The 18,751-nt window shown below is 43.1% G+C and overlaps 1 protein-coding gene across 1 annotated transcript in view; it reads left to right on the top strand.

Moving 5' to 3' along the window:
• Positions 1-28: 28 nt before the first annotated feature.
• The window catches only part of ATG13 (autophagy related 13), a 44,140-nt gene continuing 25,417 nt past the window's right edge, over positions 29-18,751 (top strand). The window contains exons 1-2 of the mRNA XM_015407224.1: positions 29-940; positions 18,470-18,551. Coding sequence (XP_015262710.1) covers positions 18,483-18,551 — 69 coding nt within the window. The 5' untranslated portion in view covers positions 29-940; positions 18,470-18,482. The remainder of the gene's footprint in view (positions 941-18,469; positions 18,552-18,751) is intronic.

Genomic DNA, 18,751 nt, shown 5'->3' with positions numbered 1-18,751 from the left:
CTACTGGGCGCTCTCTCGGCTGCGCCTCGAATGAACCCCAAACCCCGCAACTTGCTCCATCTTGACTGGAGAAGGGGACTGAGCACTGGAAAACGAAGCTGGCTTTAAAAGGGGGGAGGGGCTTCTCTCTAGCGTGGAAAGTGCCGCGACGGATGCACTGGTGGCTTCCTCTTTATCCCTGAGCGGATGAAAACAAACAGCAGCGATGGCGGCGGCGGCGACAGAAACTGCGGGTGACTGGAAGAGGCCATGGCTGTGAGACATCTCCGGCCCCAGCGTAGGTTCCAGCGAAGAGGCTGAGGACGTGGCTCTCCAATACCGGAGCCCGACAGACGAGAGGCCCAGCCCAGGCCCAGGGGTCGGTGGCTCAGTCGCTTCACACCCTCGAAAGACCGCCACAGCCGAATTCCCACTCGCGGGCCAGTAGTAGGAAAATTTTCTCTCCTATAGAGACGCCGGGAGTTGGGCCGTATCTTGGGCTTTTACACCTGGGGCGGTAAGACATCGGCGCTTGTTTCCTTCCCGTCCTTCTTTTCGTGGCTGGGAGATCGTGCCCTCGAGCTTGCACTACTGGAAGGCTCGACCCCGATCGGATCTGATCGCAAATTCGCCGGCCTGAGCAGAGACGAGAGCCGGAGTGCCTTGAAGAGCAGTCTTCCCACTGGAGAAGTATCCCACGTCGGTTACTGTGGTGACTTCTGATAAACGAGGGCCTTTGTCCACCGACCCGGGGTGGAGATAACAAGTACTTTCGTGATCTAGGAACCGGGAAGCTCCACAGGAGGAAGAGGAGGCATCTTCCAGCCCCCCAAGTCAAGGCGAGCAGTGAGGATCTCTGGGAGGCCAACTGTGGACGTGGCCATGCAGAGAGTTAGTCTTTAGCCTTTCGGCTTTCCCCGGAATGAGACCCCTGCTCCTCTCCTCAGCCTTCCCCCTACAGGTAATCAAAGCAAATACAAACACCCACACCCACAAAGCGCTCATATAGGGTTGTGCTGAAGTAAATGATGGGTTTGTGGCTAAGAGTACTAAGGAGATTTCTTAGGCCATGAAGACTTTCTGTTTCCAGGCATACTGTTTGTCTGTATAAGGCCACTTGTGTTGAAAATAAAATCTTAGAATGTGATGCAGTGCTATCTTCAGTAGGTAGCTTGTCTAGTCTATACCCTTGGGTTTAAATCCAGCTACCAGGATAGGTTTGAGTATATGCCATTGAGTGTGGCTACAGCATTTGCTTTCATTTTATGAATGTGTAAAAATGGAATTTTATTTATAGCAGTGCAGCACTGATAACATTTGACTAGAGTTCTTGACTGTTCTGGGGAAGTAGCTATAGAGGACATTGGTTGTGGATGAGTTTATAGTAAATATTTGAAATAAAAATGTGCTATTGACCATATAGCCATTTGATAATGACTGCATCTTGGCTGACTTAGCATAAGTCTAACTATATTTAGTGCTACATCAGTTGATTTAGTGGACTTACTTTGGTTTGTTAAGGTAATAGTGAGCTTAATCATGTTTTCTCAGAAGTATGTTGCACTGAATTCTGTAGGATTTTCTTTCCTGTAGGATTGCTTACCTTTGCAAGTCTAATTCCCTTGTATTAATCTTGTACAGTTTGAAGCCTAAAAGGAAAAAAGAAATGTAAAGCAAAAAAATTAATTGTCCAGAAAGAGAAATATTCTAAGGTGTAGGAAGTATACTTTCCTACTTGGTGATTCTAAAGTAAAGTATTTTAAAATGATGTAATAAAATGTGAATAATGGTAGAAAGCTGTTGTTTGTAAAGAGCTGTGACCACACAGATCCATTTTTCTTTACAAATGTTTACATTGCAAGCGAGGGGGTCCTGTGAAACTCATGGGGGAAGGGAAATCCCATCCCATCCATTGCCATCTTTCTCTTCCCAGCCCTTTCTCCTCCTCTCCTGTCTGATGCAGCTTTCCTCCAACCTGCAGTTGGCTAAAATTGCCTGTGCCCAGACTCTGCTGCCTCAGTAGCAGACTATGATTTTGCAAGATCTCAGTCAGTAGTCTCTGTTGGGGGAGGGGGTTTAACACCTTTAGTTGCAATTTGAGTTTTGGGATTTTTCGGGAAACCTAAGGATTTTTGTAGGTTTGAAGAAAATCTCTTGTACGTGGACATGACCCCATTATGTAGGCTTTTTGATCTACATTCTAGGGACATTTTCAAATTAGATATAATGCTATGAGCAGTTTTCAGGATCAGATTGTTATATCTTTACACAGCATACTTTGCTCTCTTCTTGTGGTTATGACCACATGGACTTCTGATCTAGTGACATTTCTAAACCTCTCAGTCAACAAGATTACTAAAGTTATGTGAGACTTTTCTAATGCATGGGTGACAAACCAACAAAGATGTAAGCATTCATAAGCCCACTGGAATCTCAAGCTTAGGCATGATTAACTTCAGAGAGCCAGTGTGGTGTAGCTGTTAAGCATCTTAAACTTGGGTTCAGATCCTCACTTGGACAATGAAGTTCAGTGGATGACTTTGGATCAGTCATTTTCTCCCAGCCTAATCTGTTTATAGGATTTATATAACACAAAACAACAACATGTTCCACCCTGACCTCCTTGGAGAAAGGGTAGAACGTAAATGTAAGAAATGTGGATGCATTAGACTGGACTTTGCACTTTAAAGTACCTCATATGCAAATAGTTGTAGTCCAGTTAGAATTTCTGGATGTTGTGATTATAGATAAATGAACGAAATGTAAGAACTTTGCCTAAAATATACAGCAGCATTAATTAGTTGCTTTTTCTTTCTTATATTTCACATTAGATCAAGTGAGAAACAAGGAAAAATTAAATCAGAAATGCTTTATATGCCTTAAAATGCCATTTTCAAATTCTTCTGTTTTCGTAAAAATAGCAATTTGGGAGAGTTTGGTATCCGTATCAATCAAAGATTTAGTGGGAAATGTAAAAATGAACAGTGTTTCTGTACATTAGTATTTCCTTAGGAAACCAGATAGGGTTGTTTCATGTGTTATATTTCTTCTATATGGGGATTATCTTTCTCTTGGTCCCGTGCCATGTCTAATATCTGGTTAGAAATCAGTGCCCTTTTATGTGCTCTTTTATATTCTTGACTCCTCCTTAAAAACTATTTTAGGGGAAAATATATTTGTTATACTAATTTGCATTTCATGTATTTACACAATGCTTAACTTGGAGCTTAACTACTATTATTTCTCAATACAGTAGCTCTTGACAATTCCAGGTGCATTTTTAGGTATTGACACTATATGCCTGGCTGTTTCTTGGCATATTATCTTGCACACACAAGTTTGTAAAGTTTATTTGTGGCTACCCTTGCAAAGTGTTTGGGGGCTACAGCTAGTGTAGAATGCTGTAACTGTAGGGGAATTTTAGGGGTCCAGGCCTCTTCCTGGGATCCCCAGCCCCATTAGGGCTCTTTTCTATGGGTGGGTGGTGTCTGGCTTGGGAACTCAGGCCTCCAGAGGGAGAGAAACACAGCAAGAACAGTTGCTTTAAACTAAAAGGATTTATTCTAAAACCATCCACAAGTAAAACTGAATAGCATATATGCAATATTAATACCCAGTAGTATATAGAAAAATCCCGATACCTGATATAGTGTACACTTCAGAATAAACAAAGAATTCCTGGACTATGGACCAAGACCTCACTCAAGCCTAGGTGGGCTGTTGGCCAAACAGCCCTGAACAAAGCCCAAAGCATCCTTTTTAAACTCCTTTCAGCCAATAGGAATCAAGGGAGGAGTTAATTAAAATATACCAAACTTGCCAAATACCAGCCCACCTAAAGTTGATAAGATGAACTTTTGCTAGTATGAATGTTCACCTAGATATATTTTATTAACTGCAATGTCAAAAAGACCTAGGCAGATATGTTTAGGCTTTGAAAGCCATAAAGTGTGTATTCAGGGAAAGGTACATCTATAGGGCAAGGCTTTAGTTTTACCCCTAGGCTGCCAGCAAAAGAGCAAAGGTTTATGGGACTTCTGAACCAAGAAACCAAAGTTAGTTATAATAAAACCTTCATAGCAAGGAAAAACAGAAAGGCCCAGGCTCATTGAACCCCAAATTCTGCCACAGTAACTAAACTGCTGGTTGGGGGCACTTACCTGGATCACGTGACCCCAAACCTACAGCAATTACACTGGCTTCTGATCTGATCCTGAGCCCAACTCAGTGTGTTGTTTTTGTTCTTTTAAGCCCTACATGGCATCGGACCGGAGTATCTGAACGACTATCTTCTCCCTTACATTCCTGCCTGAGAACTAAGATCATAGGGGGAAGCCCTCTTGACTGTCCCATCGATTAAAGAGTGGTTTTAACTCATGGTTTTTATTGTTGTTGTTGTTGTTTACATTGTAAGCCACCTTGAATTCCTATAAGGTAGAAACACCACTAATACATGTTTTAAATAAATAAATAAGTGACATGTGCCAGCTCAGATCATTTTCTAACTTAATTAAGAGTTGGCTAAAGGACTACAAATATTAACTGGCAAACTGTTTGGATTAAAATGAAGGCTATAACTCTGAGATCTGTAGTTTCCATGGATGGGGCTGAATATTCAGTGCTAGATTTGAGGTATGTAAAAAGATTGGTGTAACATTTTGGATCTTTCTCTCTGTGACCTTTTATATGTAACCTGTGTAAAGGCACCTCTCTATAGTGTTCTGAGGTGATGTGTGTTGTGCTGCTTTCTTGCCTTCCTTAGCATTCCCTACTTACTTTTGCTGCCGCATTCCCTACTTACTTTTGCTGCCACCAAAGACTCTCTTGCCTTAGAATTCTTAGTTGGACCTAAAAAACAAGATGGCTTAGTTATAATTGGTAGAATGACAGAATGGTCAGTGTTTAAGGGTCCTCTGAACTAAAAAGGGATTCTTTACTCTAAATAAAATAGCTGTTTTCTCTTCAACATAGAGTTTATTTAGAAGTATAACATATTGAATAGTGAAAACATCAGACTGGGTTCAAGCATACCCAGATGCCACAACCTCTGGTGTAAAAAGCTTGCCTTCTAATCATAGATATGTGGCAGCTAGTTGTGGTACTTAATGGTACACAGGTAGCAGTCAGCACATGTTCAGAAACATTCCTTTCTCATGTTCTATTGCCCTAGTGTTGAAAAAGTGTTAGTGTTGAACTCTGATTATCCATTATTCAAAGCAAATACCAAGCATATCAATCAAAGGAGTTCCTATAACATGTTTTTACTTTGCAATGCAAGCTCATACAACTGTATGAACAGCTGCAAGGTGGAAAAAAAAACTTCACAGCTACCTGGATTAGGGATTGGCATGAACCCAGTCACAAATCTAATTTCGTTATGAACATCGCCGGTTTGTGCCCATCCCTATCCACAACCCTCCCATGATCCTCCCATGACCCTCCACGTGATTTCTCACTTTTGTGGTGGGAAGCGGGGGGGGGGGAGCAAGAGGGATCGCTGAAATGGCTTGCATCCATTTTTAAATTTTAAAAATGTTAATGTTTAAATGTTGCAAAAGCCATTTAAAGAGAGTGTTCCCTATGAATGGCTTTTGCAAGATCTCCACCCCCCTTCCATTCTGCTGGCCTTGGGGAGCCGCTGACAGCAGAAAGGAGGGTTTTGTTAACTGGTTTGTTAACCGGGAAGGTTCTTGGAGGTTCGTGGTTCATGAGTCCCCACGAACCTCCGTTTTCCCAGTTTGTGCCCATCCCTAACTGGGATCCTTTCATTAAAACATTGCTGTCTGCAGTCCTGGTAGGCTGTAAAGATAAGTCAACCACAGAAACAGGATGCAGAGCTTCTGTTAAACACCCTATTTTAATGCTTATTATTTTTTTTATTTACCCCGCTCTCTCAGCCAAGGCCAGCTCAGGGCAGCTTACATAAAATCAGTATATTTTCAATAAAACAATTAAAACATTTAAAACAATGCTAAAACCAGTTAACAGTGACACAGTAGATGCTAGTATTGTTGTTGCTGGGTCAACAATGGCTACCATATTAGCTCTTTCTTCTCATAACCAGCTCCTAGGTCTACTTCAGGTGTCTTTCAGATGGCTGGCACAGGCTGATGTTATAGATTCCAGAGACAACAGGGCTTCCTACCCTTCAACTACTAGTTGTTAATGATGTTTAATGGTGGCGGCAGCTCCAAAAGCCTGGTGGAAGAGCTCCATTTTACAGTCCCTGCAGAACTGTAAGAGGTTCCGCAGGGCCCTGATCTCTTCTGGGAGCTCATTCCACCAGGATGGAGCTGCCACTGAGAATGCCCTGGCCCTGGTTGTTGACAGCCTGGCCACCTTAAGACTCGGGAAGGCCAATCAGTTCTGGACCCCTGAACGCAGTGCTTTCTGGAGAATATGTGGGGAAAGGCAGTCCCTCAGATAAAGCCCATAAAGGGCTTTAAAGGTAAGAACCAACACCTTGAAATGAATTTGGTATGCTATCGGCAGCCAGTGCAGTGCCTTTAGCACAGTCTGGATGTGCTCCTGAACTGGGAGTCCCGTTAACAGCCTGGCTGCAGCATTTTGCACCAGCTGCAGCTTCCAGATTTGAGACAAGGGCAGTCCCATGTAGAGAGCATTACAGTAGTCCAATCTCGATGTGACCATCACATAGATCACGGTTGCCAAGTCGTTGCGTTCGAGGAAGGGAACCAACTGCCTGATCAACCAAAGATGATAAAAGGCTGATTTGGCAGTGGCTACTACCTGGGCCTCCATTGCTAAGGAGGGATCCAGGAGCACTCCCACACTCTTAACCTCCGGCGCTGGCACCAAAGGCGCCCCATCGAAGGTCGAAAGCAGGATCCCTACCCCTGGACTGCCCCGGCTCAGGCAAAGGACCTCCATCTTCGTTGGATTCAGTTTATTTATTTATAGCTTCAATTTATATACCGCTCAGACCTGAAGGTCTCAGAGCGGTTTACAGGCAAGTTTCAATGCACTTTAATCCCTTATCTAAGGCCACATAGTAACAGGGTGGGGCTGCCTACCGGCACCCAGGTGGCAGGCTGGCTGTTGTTTCCTGGCTCCGGCATACTTCCTTCCAATGATCCTCTGGGTCGGCGTCCCATTTTCTGGTGTCCTCCTGCTCGGCGGTCTCCTGGAGCGCGGCCCGTGTCAGTTCTAGCCCAGCCTACGTCCATATTCGGCTCCGCCGCGCCTGCCTTCCACGTCACCGCGCTCCTCCGTGACTCCGCCTCCTCCTTCACTGCCGGGTCTCGCCACACGATGTTGCTAGCCACCAGGGATTGCCTCGCCGCTGCTCCGCCGCTACTGCTGCCGTTGCCGCCGCCGATGCGCCACCACACACCTCACAGAGGAGGGTGCCCCCTACCCTCTAAGGGCAGGTACCCATTTATCTACTTGCTTTTTAATTACTTTTGCTTTCGAACTGCTGGGTGAGCGGAAGCTAGGACTAGGGCCGGGAGCTCACCCCGGCCGCGGTGGGTCTCGAACAGCCATAGTGGCTGTTCGTTGATGTTACTGCAGGCGTTTTACTGCCTGCGCTACCGCTCCTCTTTCAGCCAGCTCACCCTAAGCCAACCAGCCACGGCTTGTTAAGCCCAGTCTAGATGTTCCAGTTTGGAGGCAGACTGATCACCCAACAACAGATAGAGTTGGGTGTCATACGCATACTTGTGACATCCCAGCCCATTCCTCCAGGCAATCCGGGCAAGGAGGCACATATAGATATTAAAGAGCATCGGGGACAACACTGTCCCTTGAGGCACTCCACACCAGTGTTCCCTCTAAGCTGAGTTAGTGTGAGATAGCTCACAGTTTTTTTAGCATCCGGCTCACACATTTTTTACTTGACTCAGGAAGGACGGCTCCAGAGCAAACTAATTTATGCCAGAGCCAAATCGCTCGCTCACAACTTTAATGCCAGTCGCTCACCAAGCAGCATTTTTGCTCACAAGACTCCACAGCTTACAGGGAGCATTGCTCCACACTCTAGTGGGTGCCTCTGGGATAGTTGACCCCATAGTGCCACGCTTTGTCCTTGACCTTGGAGAAAGGAGACAAGCCACTGCAAGGCCAGCCCCTGAACCCCAGTGTTGGAGAGGCGGTGGATCAGTAGCCGCTGACAGGTCTAACAACAACAGCACTGCCGATCTGCCCCGATCCAGATGCTTCCGGGGGTCATCCGTGAGGGCCACCAGTACCATCTCTGTCCCGTGTCCTGGGCGAAAGCCGGACTGGAAGGGGTCTAAGGTGGAAGTGTCATCCAAGAAGCCCTGTAACTGTGTGGCCACCGCCCTCTCTATTATCTTTCCCAAATAGGGCAACTTGGAGACCGGCTGATAATTTGCCATTTAGAAGAAAGAAGTGGTAGACTTCAGTTGCCAAAGGTGCACAGATATGGCAAGTGCAAGTGAGCAAAAACACTTGCAGATAGTAGCATATTGTATGTCTACATTACTTTATGCATACTTTCTAGATGGCTGGACATTAAACACAAGAGACCTGTGTTTAATATACATTTTAGAGAAAAGATTACAGCATGCCAGTGGGCTTTTTAGTAACTGAAATAAAAAAGTGAGTAGTCCTAATTCAGTTTTTGAAAACAGTATGTAGGGGTTGCCAATTGGAGAACTCCTGGTATTAAGGCTGATCTCCAGGTGAGAGATATCAGTTCACCTGGAGAAAATGGCCACTTCGGAAGGTGGACTCTATGGTATTATACCCCATTGAAATCCCTCCCCAAACCTTGCCTTCCTTTGGCTCCACTCTCCAACACGTTAAGGGAAATGCTGGTTCTGTTGTGTACCTGCTGTTTCTGTTGCATGAAAAGCAGATATCTGAGTCCTTGTTGGTCTTTTTTTTAACCAGAGATGCCAGGGATTGAACCTGGGACCTTCTACATGCCAAGCAGATGCTCTACCACTGAGCCATGGCCTTAGCCCCTCCCCCAAACATTCTGTTTTTCAGATCTACACATAATGTTTTTATAAGGAAGTAGTAGGGCCATTTTCTAGATTAAAAAAAAAGATCTAGCCATTTCTTCAGTTGGGACATTTATTTTGTAACAGTTATTTTTTCTTTCTGCAAAATGGCCATGCTGCTTTGAACATTTAATAGTTTAGTTCCCTCTTATATTGGGGAACAGATTTATTGTTTATTGTATCTATTTCTTGCTTTTTCTTCATGAGGCCTAGAGCAGAATACAGTGGGTGCCCAGCCAGTTTCCCATGCAGGCAGTGGTGATGCTTATCCATCCCAGAAGCTGTTTTTCCCCCTTTAAAGCTGAGATGTGCTTATCACAGAGTAACAGGGTCATGTGATGTCAGTCAATGCTCAAGGCCTGAAAGGCTAACAATGAGGTGGCATATATTAGACTTGGATTTAATGATAGTTATTTCTCTTGAACGTATCAGAACTTTACTTGGAGCTTTGTCTAGTGTTCTCTCTTCCTCTAAGGTGATAGTGATGTAATTGTTGCCAAGGCAGCTTCTCCCCACATTCAAAACATCAGCAAGTAGTCGTAGTCAAAGATGGAATGGATTCTTTAATGGATTTGTGAGTCAGAGACAGGTGTTCGACTTTTATTTGGAATTTCAACAGGGCCAGTCTTGACATTTTCAAGGGTATGTGAGGTGAATGAAATGTTGGCATTAAAGTGACTGCAGTCTTTATAAGAAAGCTAATTTTATACATGTGAAGCTCTCTTTATACATTATTGCCTACTCAAGACTCACAATGGTCTTTCACTATTTTTCTGAGTTGATTTTGACTGGAGATTTAACCTAGGACCATCAACATACAGTGCATGTGCTCAACCACTAAACTACAAAGCAAAGATAGAGGATACCTAAATGATTGTGTAAACAGGCTAAATGGGGTGGGGGTCAGTTTTACAAAGACTCCCATTGTTAATTTAAAGCAATGCAGCCTTGGATAACAGATGCCTGCCCCTTACTGTAATATAACTTTCCATATTAAGAAAAGGCATGCATATAAACATGCCCATATATCTTCCCATTTGAAACTGTGGCCATTTAACATAGCTATCTGAAAAAGCCAGAAACAAAAAGAGCACCTGGGACCATGAACCATACAGGTATGGAATAGTGTGGCAAAGGGAGTTTGCCTTCCCTATAGACTTTCCTTTTATTCTCCTCTTCTAAAATCAAGTACCTACAAGCTCTGTGAGTACCTGCCTGCCTGTCTTTCCATAGAGATGCTTTCATGACTAATCTGTTGTGACTCCATCCCCTTAACAAGCACCCTTTTGTCTGTGCATGGTCGATTAATATTACCTGTGAAAGATCCTGCCCCCATCTGCATACTTACACAAAAGAGTGAAATAAGGAAGTCCTTTATATAGTTGCAGTTAAGAAAGCACACTTTTTTACTTTAGCTGTGCTGTCTCTTACAGCTTCTGGGAAGAGATACTAAAAGCATCAGAAGCTGCAGATTTGAGTAGGATTGTGTTTGAAGAAGTTACTTCCATGGAGAAAAAAAAGAGTATGTCATCATATCTGGTACAGCTGAACTTGTGCCAGAATGTCCGACTGTGCATCAAAAGTTCTGAGAAATGCTGCAGTTTGAACATTTTAAGTTTTTCCATCAAGAGAAGTATAATCAAAAGTTTGCAGAAAAGATGAAAATGGTTTGGAGCTTATGAACCATGAGCACAAAGCATTGCAGAAGCAGATCTTTCCCACCCTCCCCTTCCTACATCAGGCTGCTGTGACTCCTGAAAAAGTGTTGCTGGGTGTCGGGATTCTCCAGGGAGCTGCAGTAGAGAAGGGGACATCTAGCAAACTTGTCTTTCCTTGTCCACCAGTGGAGCCTCTTTCTCTCGATAGAAGTCCACTGATAGAAGAGGAAGGAAGAGTGGTGGTTTCTTCTGATTTTCTCGGGGTAGTGCCACACAGACACAGTTCTGTGCTCTATAACTATATATGAGGAAAAGTATAGAAAGTATAACAGCTTCACTGATAGTGCTCTTTAAACAGTCTCTCAAAATTACATAAAGCTGTTTATACAATAAGGGAAATAAGATCGTGTCAGATTCTGATTTGTGAAGCTACATTGTGAACGAGCAGCCATGAGTTGTTCCTGCCATATCTTGGGTCAAATCTGTTATCTCCTGTTTGTTCTACATTGTGTTTAACCCTTCACAGTTATGTGAGAACTGGATAAGTGTTGTTACCAATGTTCCCTCTAAGCTGAGTCAGTGTGAGCTAGCTCACACTGACTCAGCTTAGAGGGAACATTGGTTGTTACTTGGATGAAAACAGATAAAAGGGCTTGTCCAAATCACACAATGGCACACAATAGTCATTATTTAGATGTACTTTGCTTTTTGCCCATACAAACCCCATTGCATTATTTAACAAAGTTACACTGTGGCAATGAGTTCTGTTGTGAAACATTCTGAAATATACATGAGGATAATGAATAAGTCCTAGTGCGAGAAAGGAACAACTTTTCTGCTGCTTTAAAGATTAACGGATTTATTGAGGTATAAGCTTTCATGAACTAGTGCCTATTTGGTCAGCTGCATGGTATTATTCTCAGTTGGCAATAATATATTTACATATGAGTACAGAGCAAAAAATATATCTCATATTTCATTAACTTTTGCTCCATTTACCATTTTAGCAGGTTTGTGACATTACGGATGTTCCCATATCCTTTCAGACAATCCTATTACAAGATCTCATAAAAAGGTTTGTACTCATTCCAAAAGACAAAGTATTTTACAAGAGATTCCCCCCCACTGCTCCCACAAATTTACAATTTTTTCTGATGGGAAATTTGGGGAAGGGATTGAAAGGGGATGAGGAATGAAGAGATCTACTCCCCCCCTGAACTTCACAGTTCTAGTCCACAGAAAACGTATACCACAATAAACCTCTTCATCTTTAAAGTACCACATGACATTTTAATAGATCTGTCTCCTGGGAAGACATAGTCGACTTAATTATAACCAGATTTAATGTTTTCATAGCACATTTTAACCATTCACTGGCTTCCAGCATAGGAAGGAGGGAAACTGAAGGAAACTATGATCAGTAGGCATTTGTTATGGTTACTGATTATATTATATCAAGGCACTAAAGTTAAAATTAGATGCATTTTGGAAGGCTAAACCACAGACTATTCCTACCTCTCAAGGTGTTCAACAGTGTTCACTTTTATTTAATTTATATATTAATGGTATTGTCAAAGCTGTTTCAGGACCCATTTATCATCCACCCGTTCTTAACCAACAAGATCTTTTAATTCTACTGATGTACAAATCTGTGCCCCGTGCATCCCCGAGGCCCAATAGGGGGGACACAGGCAGAGTCCAGTGATCTGGATTAACTAATTGCTTATTATCACAATAATAAGAGATACAGAATGTAGTGCCAATGCACCCATATGCCAAGCTGATGTCCCTCCAAATCAGGATGGGCAGAGACTCTTATACCCTAAATGACATCATAGCAAAGGATCCCTTACTCGAAGAGCCAGCGCTGTCCATGTGGCCAGCATGACTAGACACTGAGACACACGGAATGCTGTTACCTTCCCACCAAAGTGGTACCTATTTATCTATCTACTACTATTTCTTGCTTTCGAACTGCTATGTTGGCAGGAGCTGAGACCAGAGACGGGAGCTCACTCCCATCATGCAGCACTCAGGTCTCGAACTGCTGAACTACTGACCTTCCGGTCTGCAGTTCAGCATCTTAACCACTTGAGTCACCACAGCCCTTAAATGGCATCATACAAGTTTACAATTCATAATGTACATTATTGGCTCAAAGATAACGTTGGCATCATGTCCCCACTCTCATGTCCAGTTACATTCATTTACTTTCATTGATCAACCGTTTATATAATAAAAGACAAAAAAAACTTCCTATTGGAAGTATTCAAGGACCCCTTAGGCACTGGTACTTGGTAAGAGGTGTGATTCATGACACTTGTGGAGGGGTCATCCAGACTCAGAGGAGCCATGAGTAAAAACATAAATTGCATACCAAAAGGTGTCAGGCACTTCTTTCAACCACAATATATTGTGGAAATGTAATTCTCCTACCCATGGAAATTTTCTCAACTTTGGGGCTGGGGCTCTTCTTGCTTTCTAATCTATGTCATTCACTAATAAGATACACAAAACTAGCTTGTGCTTGGGAAAGAGGAAAAATACTCCTTCAGCCACGTAGGATGTTTTGTTTTGTTTTTTGTGCCCCCCGAAGGGGATTTTTTATTTGCATTTTCTATAAACTACAAAAATTACAACTAAAAATTGGAAGGGGGGGGGTACTAGAACCCTAACACTCTAACTATGGGAAATGGGAAAAGGACAAACTAATACATAAAAACTACTTGATGGGGAAAGGAAACTACTATTCTAAACTATTTCATCTCGCCACGTAGGATGTTGATGGAAGAAATTAATATGCTTGGAAAACATCTCTCCTAGAGACACAATCAGCATATTTTAGCAGAGAGAACAACTCATATTTTACCTGCTTTAAAGACATCTCTGTGCAAGTAGAACACCTTTCCAACATAATTATTCAAATCTGGTAGTTACATATAATATTGATTCATACCTATAATAATGCAAAATCAGTCCCCCATTTATATGTAAAACTCCAGGCACAATTCAAAACAAAACATCTCCTGCACCTTCCACACTACTTAGGGTTGCCTGGTCCCCCCTGTCCACCAGCACGGGATGAAAGGGGTAGGATTGTCAGATCTAGGCTGGGAAACCCCTGGCGATTTGGGGATGGAACCTGGAGAGGACAGGGATCTCTGAGGGATTTGTTTAGTCGCACAGTCGAGTCCGACTCTTCGCGACCCCATGGACAAGATCACGCCAGGCCTTCCGGTCTTCCGCCATCCTCTGAAGTTTGCTCAACTTCATGTTCGTTGCATCTATGACACTGTCTAACCATCTCATCCTTTGCCGTCCCCATCTTCTTTGACCTTCAATCTTTCCCAGCATCAGGGTCTTCTCCAGGGAGTGCTCCCTTGTCATTTGGTGGCCAAAGTATTCCAGCTTCAGTTTCATTATCTGGCCTTCCAGGGAATAGTCAGGGTTGATTTCTTTTAGGATTGACTGATTTGATCTTCTTGCAGTCCAAGGGACTCTCAAGAGTCTTCTCCAGCACCATAGTTCAAAGGAATCTATTCTTCGGCACTTGGCCTTCCTTATAGTCCAACTCTCGCAGCCATACATGACTACTGGGAATACCATTGCTTTGACCATACGGACTTTTGTTGGCAGGGTGATGTCTCTACTTTTTATCATGCTGTTTAGGTCCGCCATCGCTTTCCTCCCAAGGAGCAGGCATCTTTTAATTTCATGGCTGCTGTCACAGTCTGCGGTGATCTGGGATCCCAGGAACGTGAAGTCTGTCACTACTTCCACGACTTCCCCTTCTATTTGCCAAGGAGTGATGGGGCCGGATGCCATGATCTTAGTTTTTTTAATGTTGAGCTTCAAGCCCACTTTTGCGCTCTCCACTTTTACCCTGAGCAAGAGGCTCTTTAGGTCCTCTTCACTTTCTGCCATTAGAGTGGTATCGTCTGCATATCTGAGGTTGTTGATCTTTTCCCCATCAAGCTTAATTCCCGCTTGTGATTCATCCAGGCCAGCATTTCGCATGATGTACTCTGCATATGTATTAAATAAGCAAGGTGACTCTGTGGGATACAATTCCACCTCCATCCTCCAAAGCAGCCATTTTCTCCAGGGAAACTGACCTCTGTTGTCTAGAGATGAGCTGTAATTCCAGGGGATCCCCAGGCCTCACCTGAAGGCTGGCATTCCTAATTCTACTGCATGTGGGACAGTACAGCATTATCCCTTATGGCTGTAGGTTTGAAGCACATAGCACATGCTAGCCAGTTTTGGGGATGAAAGATGAATTATAAATGCAAAAAAATTCTAAAATAGTTGTTTTTTCAAGAGGCTCTCGACTGAAGAAAAAAGAATGAAGGGTAGTGAATGTTAATATTGAACAAGTGACTAGATTTAGATATCTAGGACTGCTATTCTCCCAGGATTTATCCTAGAAACTACAATTTTAATTTATTTCTCAGAAGCTATCACCATAGCTAAATGGTTTATCTTTTTCATACAGAAGGAGGAAGGTATTATCTGACAGCCATTAGGACCTTTTGGGGGGGGGAATTAACCAAGTTATACTTTATGGGAGGGGTGTCAAACATGCGGCCCCAGAGGGCTTCCATCAGGCCCGCAGTAGAACTGGCCACCTCCTGCTTCCAGTTCTGCCGCCGCTGCTGCTGCATCATAGCTTGCTTTGCCAGACTCTCTTAATCACTCAGCCATTTCATGTTTTAACCTGGGTCCTAGACTCAGAACTCTGAGCATGAGATTTCTGTGGTGAATGTCAATAAATCAAAAGTAGGTTTGCAGCTTACAGAGCTAATGTTTTAAGCATCTTTTTGTTTGTGTCCTTTATAAAGTTTGTATCTCCGCTACCTGGCATTACATTTTATGACACATAAGGCCCGGCCCAACAAGGTCTCATTCATGTCGGATCCGGCCCTCATAACAAATGAGTTCGACACCCCTGCTTTATGGTACTGGAGTCTGGGTCAAAGGTATTTCAAAGGACATTGATTCCTTTCTGTTAAAATGTCTGGGGCAGTGATGCTTTGCATTCTTGGTGTTTGGGGTGCAACAGTGAGAGGGCTTCTGGAGTTCTAGCCCTGCTGGTGGATCTCCTGATGGCACCTGAGTTTTGGCCACTGTGTGGCACAGAGTCTAAGACTGGATGGGCCATTGGCCTGATCCAACATAGATTCTTTTATGTTCTTATTGAGAAAAACAACCAGACTGCCTAAATGTGTATCAAGTATAGCTGTTTGGCAAGAGTTTTCATGAGAAAAACAACCAGACTGCCTAAATGTGTTTGGCAAGAATTTTCAGTTCCGTCATTGAAATTAGCAGCATGGCTAGATGCATTCAGACTCAGGATTAAGATACTATTTAATTATAGATCTAGGCTCCTCCTTAGACTATGAGAAGATTCCTTTCAGAGTAACTGGAAGAGATTGGTTGATCAAAGATTGGAACAGCTAGGCTGTACTTCTCCTTGGCATGGGTTAAAAATCAGTTAGTAAAGTTAGATTTTAGAAGTGCAAATCTGTGAGCAAGAAGGGTGTGTTCTCTTTCCTATAATGGGTTAGAACTTTCAGTAACCCTTCTGGCATATTTGAAATGTTTGACTCTTCCCAGATACTGTAATATTGGCTGCCAGATTAAATGCTGTACCATTGCCTGAATTAAAAGGCCAATTTGCCAGAGTCTCTTCAGAATGTTGATACTTTTGTAACACAGGGAAGATAGGTACCTTGGCTCACTCAGTCCTTGAATGCTCTTTATTTACTGAAGATAGAGAGAAATAGATAACCCCGTTGTTAGAGAAGGATGAGTTTATTTACCAAAGTTCTTTTCCATCTTCTGCACAATAAAGATCTGAATATTCGTGATTCCCTGGCCTCTTATCTTTTAATAATTCAGCACAAAATAAGAGATTTAAAACTTCTATAATTAGTGTGGGCTTAATAGGAAAAGGGAGGTGTTTTTAAAATTTAATATGGCTAGGCTTAAGGCTATGGCCAAGAAAGCCATACCGTTGAAGGAATAGAAGAGCTAATATTATTTTCCTTGTATTGCAGTTGGGACATCTGGTTTGTGCAAGGATCCCTAAAGAGTTTATGGCAGATGAGATTAGACTCAACAGCCTCTTGTGTCACTGCTCACACTTTAGTCACTATACTACTCCAACTGTAAATTCTGCTTAGAGTAAATCTTGCATTGTCTGTAAATTAACGATGAGGGGAAAATATGGCTTTAATTTGTAAAGGAATCCATCAGTGGCAACCATATTTCATGCCTCTCAGCCAGTATGTCACATAGATGTACATGGCAACTTTTATCATATCTCAGTTTTACTCCACCAGACTCTTTGTTTGATGTTATGATAGGGCCAGGAGACAAGCATTTCCTGGGATTCTTCTGTGTGTTGCCCATTGAATAGCTGAAGTACAGGGGGGGAGTATTAAAGTGATAGCCTTGTTGTCCTGCTGGTAGAGAGGATAAAAGCCACTCCTGTTCAGTACTGAGGAGGACTCTAAAGCAGAAATAAAGCTCACATAGACCTCTTTTGTGCAGATTTTTTACTGAGGGAAGATTTTCTTCTATCCCTGCCTTTAAAGAGGCAGAATGGTCTACAGAGCTTTTGGCTTCTTCATCTGCAGCCTACCCCATAGGGCAGTGATGGCAAACCTTTTAGAAACCGAGTGCCCAAATTGCGACCCAAAACCCACTTATTTATCGCAAAATGCCAACACGGCAATTTAACCTGAATACTGAGGTTTTACTTTAAGAAAAAAACAACCCATACATTAACTTAAGATGATCCAAACAAAGTAAGGAAAGCAATCCCAAATGCTTTCATTTACTTAAAATTATTTGACAGAGATTTTGACACTTTTATGATGGTCTGGGCCTGGCTGGGGCGATGGCACGTGTGCCCACAGAGAGGGCTCTGAGTGCTACCTCTGGCACCCGTGCCATAGGTTCGCCACCACTGCCATAGGGGAAGTGATACAGCTCACCTCTGCAGAATCCAAGCAGCCAGCTGTATTCTTGTCTTAGAAGAGCAGCAAAGATGATTTTCCAGGCCTGATAAGGCACAAGGTAGTCTGTGGGAATCTTTGGGCGCGATCACACGCAGAAGTAGCCGCGCCATAGGTGCGAATGTCAGGCGGATTTTAAGGCATGATCAGACGCCAACATCTGCCAAGTGTCCCACTCCCGTCAGCAACCCGTTTTGCTCTGCTGCAGAAGCAGAGTAAAAAGACACCGAGGAAAACTCAGTAGCAAACGGGTTTGCAATGGGCCAGGAACGGATTTTCCCCTGTGTGATCGCGCCAGCGCACTTCCATGGCATCAGGATGGTCTGATGAAGCCATCCCGACTCCATGCCCTTGTTTTTCCCCCTGTTTCGGTATGTGCATCATCACACAGTGCATAGGGAGCACTCGGTGCGGAGATGCGAATAATCAATCCCTTGTTGAAGCGCACCGGAAATACGCAGCAAAAAAAACCCCGACTCACCCGGCTCCCAGGAAATATGGGTCAAATTCCTGCGGAGCAAATAGCCTCCCCCCCCCCCGCATTATCTCCCTTGTGTGAACACTGCCTTTGTTAGGCTGTTAAAATACAATAGGCTTTTTAAAGATGCACATAACAATGAAATGTTGGTTGTTTTTAGCACACTTCACTTTAAATAAAATGTGTCTGTTCCTGTCCTGTTTACTGAATTGATTCTGAAAAGACACAGATAGTTTGTCACTGTTGTAAATAAGATATTAGTTAGGTATTTTCTTTTCATATGATTTCACAGTCTCAGAACATTTATGTGTCTTCTTTATTTATGTGTCTTCTTTATCCCAGGTTTCCATATGCAATGGACACTGATCTCAGTTCCCAGGACAGGAAGGACCTGGACAAGTTTATCAAATTTTTTGCTTTAAAGGTAATTTTTTGTTGTTGTGTAATCAGCACTGGTTCTGCATTTGTGTTGCAAAAACTGGAACTCCCTGTAGTTATCTCTGTGCCCATGTTCATACAGTGATGATTAATACAGAATTTAAGTCTTAACAGCATTTTGAACTGAACCTTCACACTAATTGTTTGTAAAGGTCTGGAATAAAATCATGCGGAACAACCAGACAT

The sequence above is a fragment of the Gekko japonicus genome, unplaced genomic scaffold (assembly GCF_001447785.1).
Source record: "Gekko japonicus isolate JY-2015 unplaced genomic scaffold, Gekko_japonicus_V1.1 scaffold84, whole genome shotgun sequence".
Taxonomy (NCBI): Eukaryota; Metazoa; Chordata; class Lepidosauria; order Squamata; family Gekkonidae; genus Gekko; species Gekko japonicus.
The sequence above is the reverse complement of the archived record's forward strand: the minus strand, read 5'-3'. Positions and strand labels throughout refer to the sequence as shown.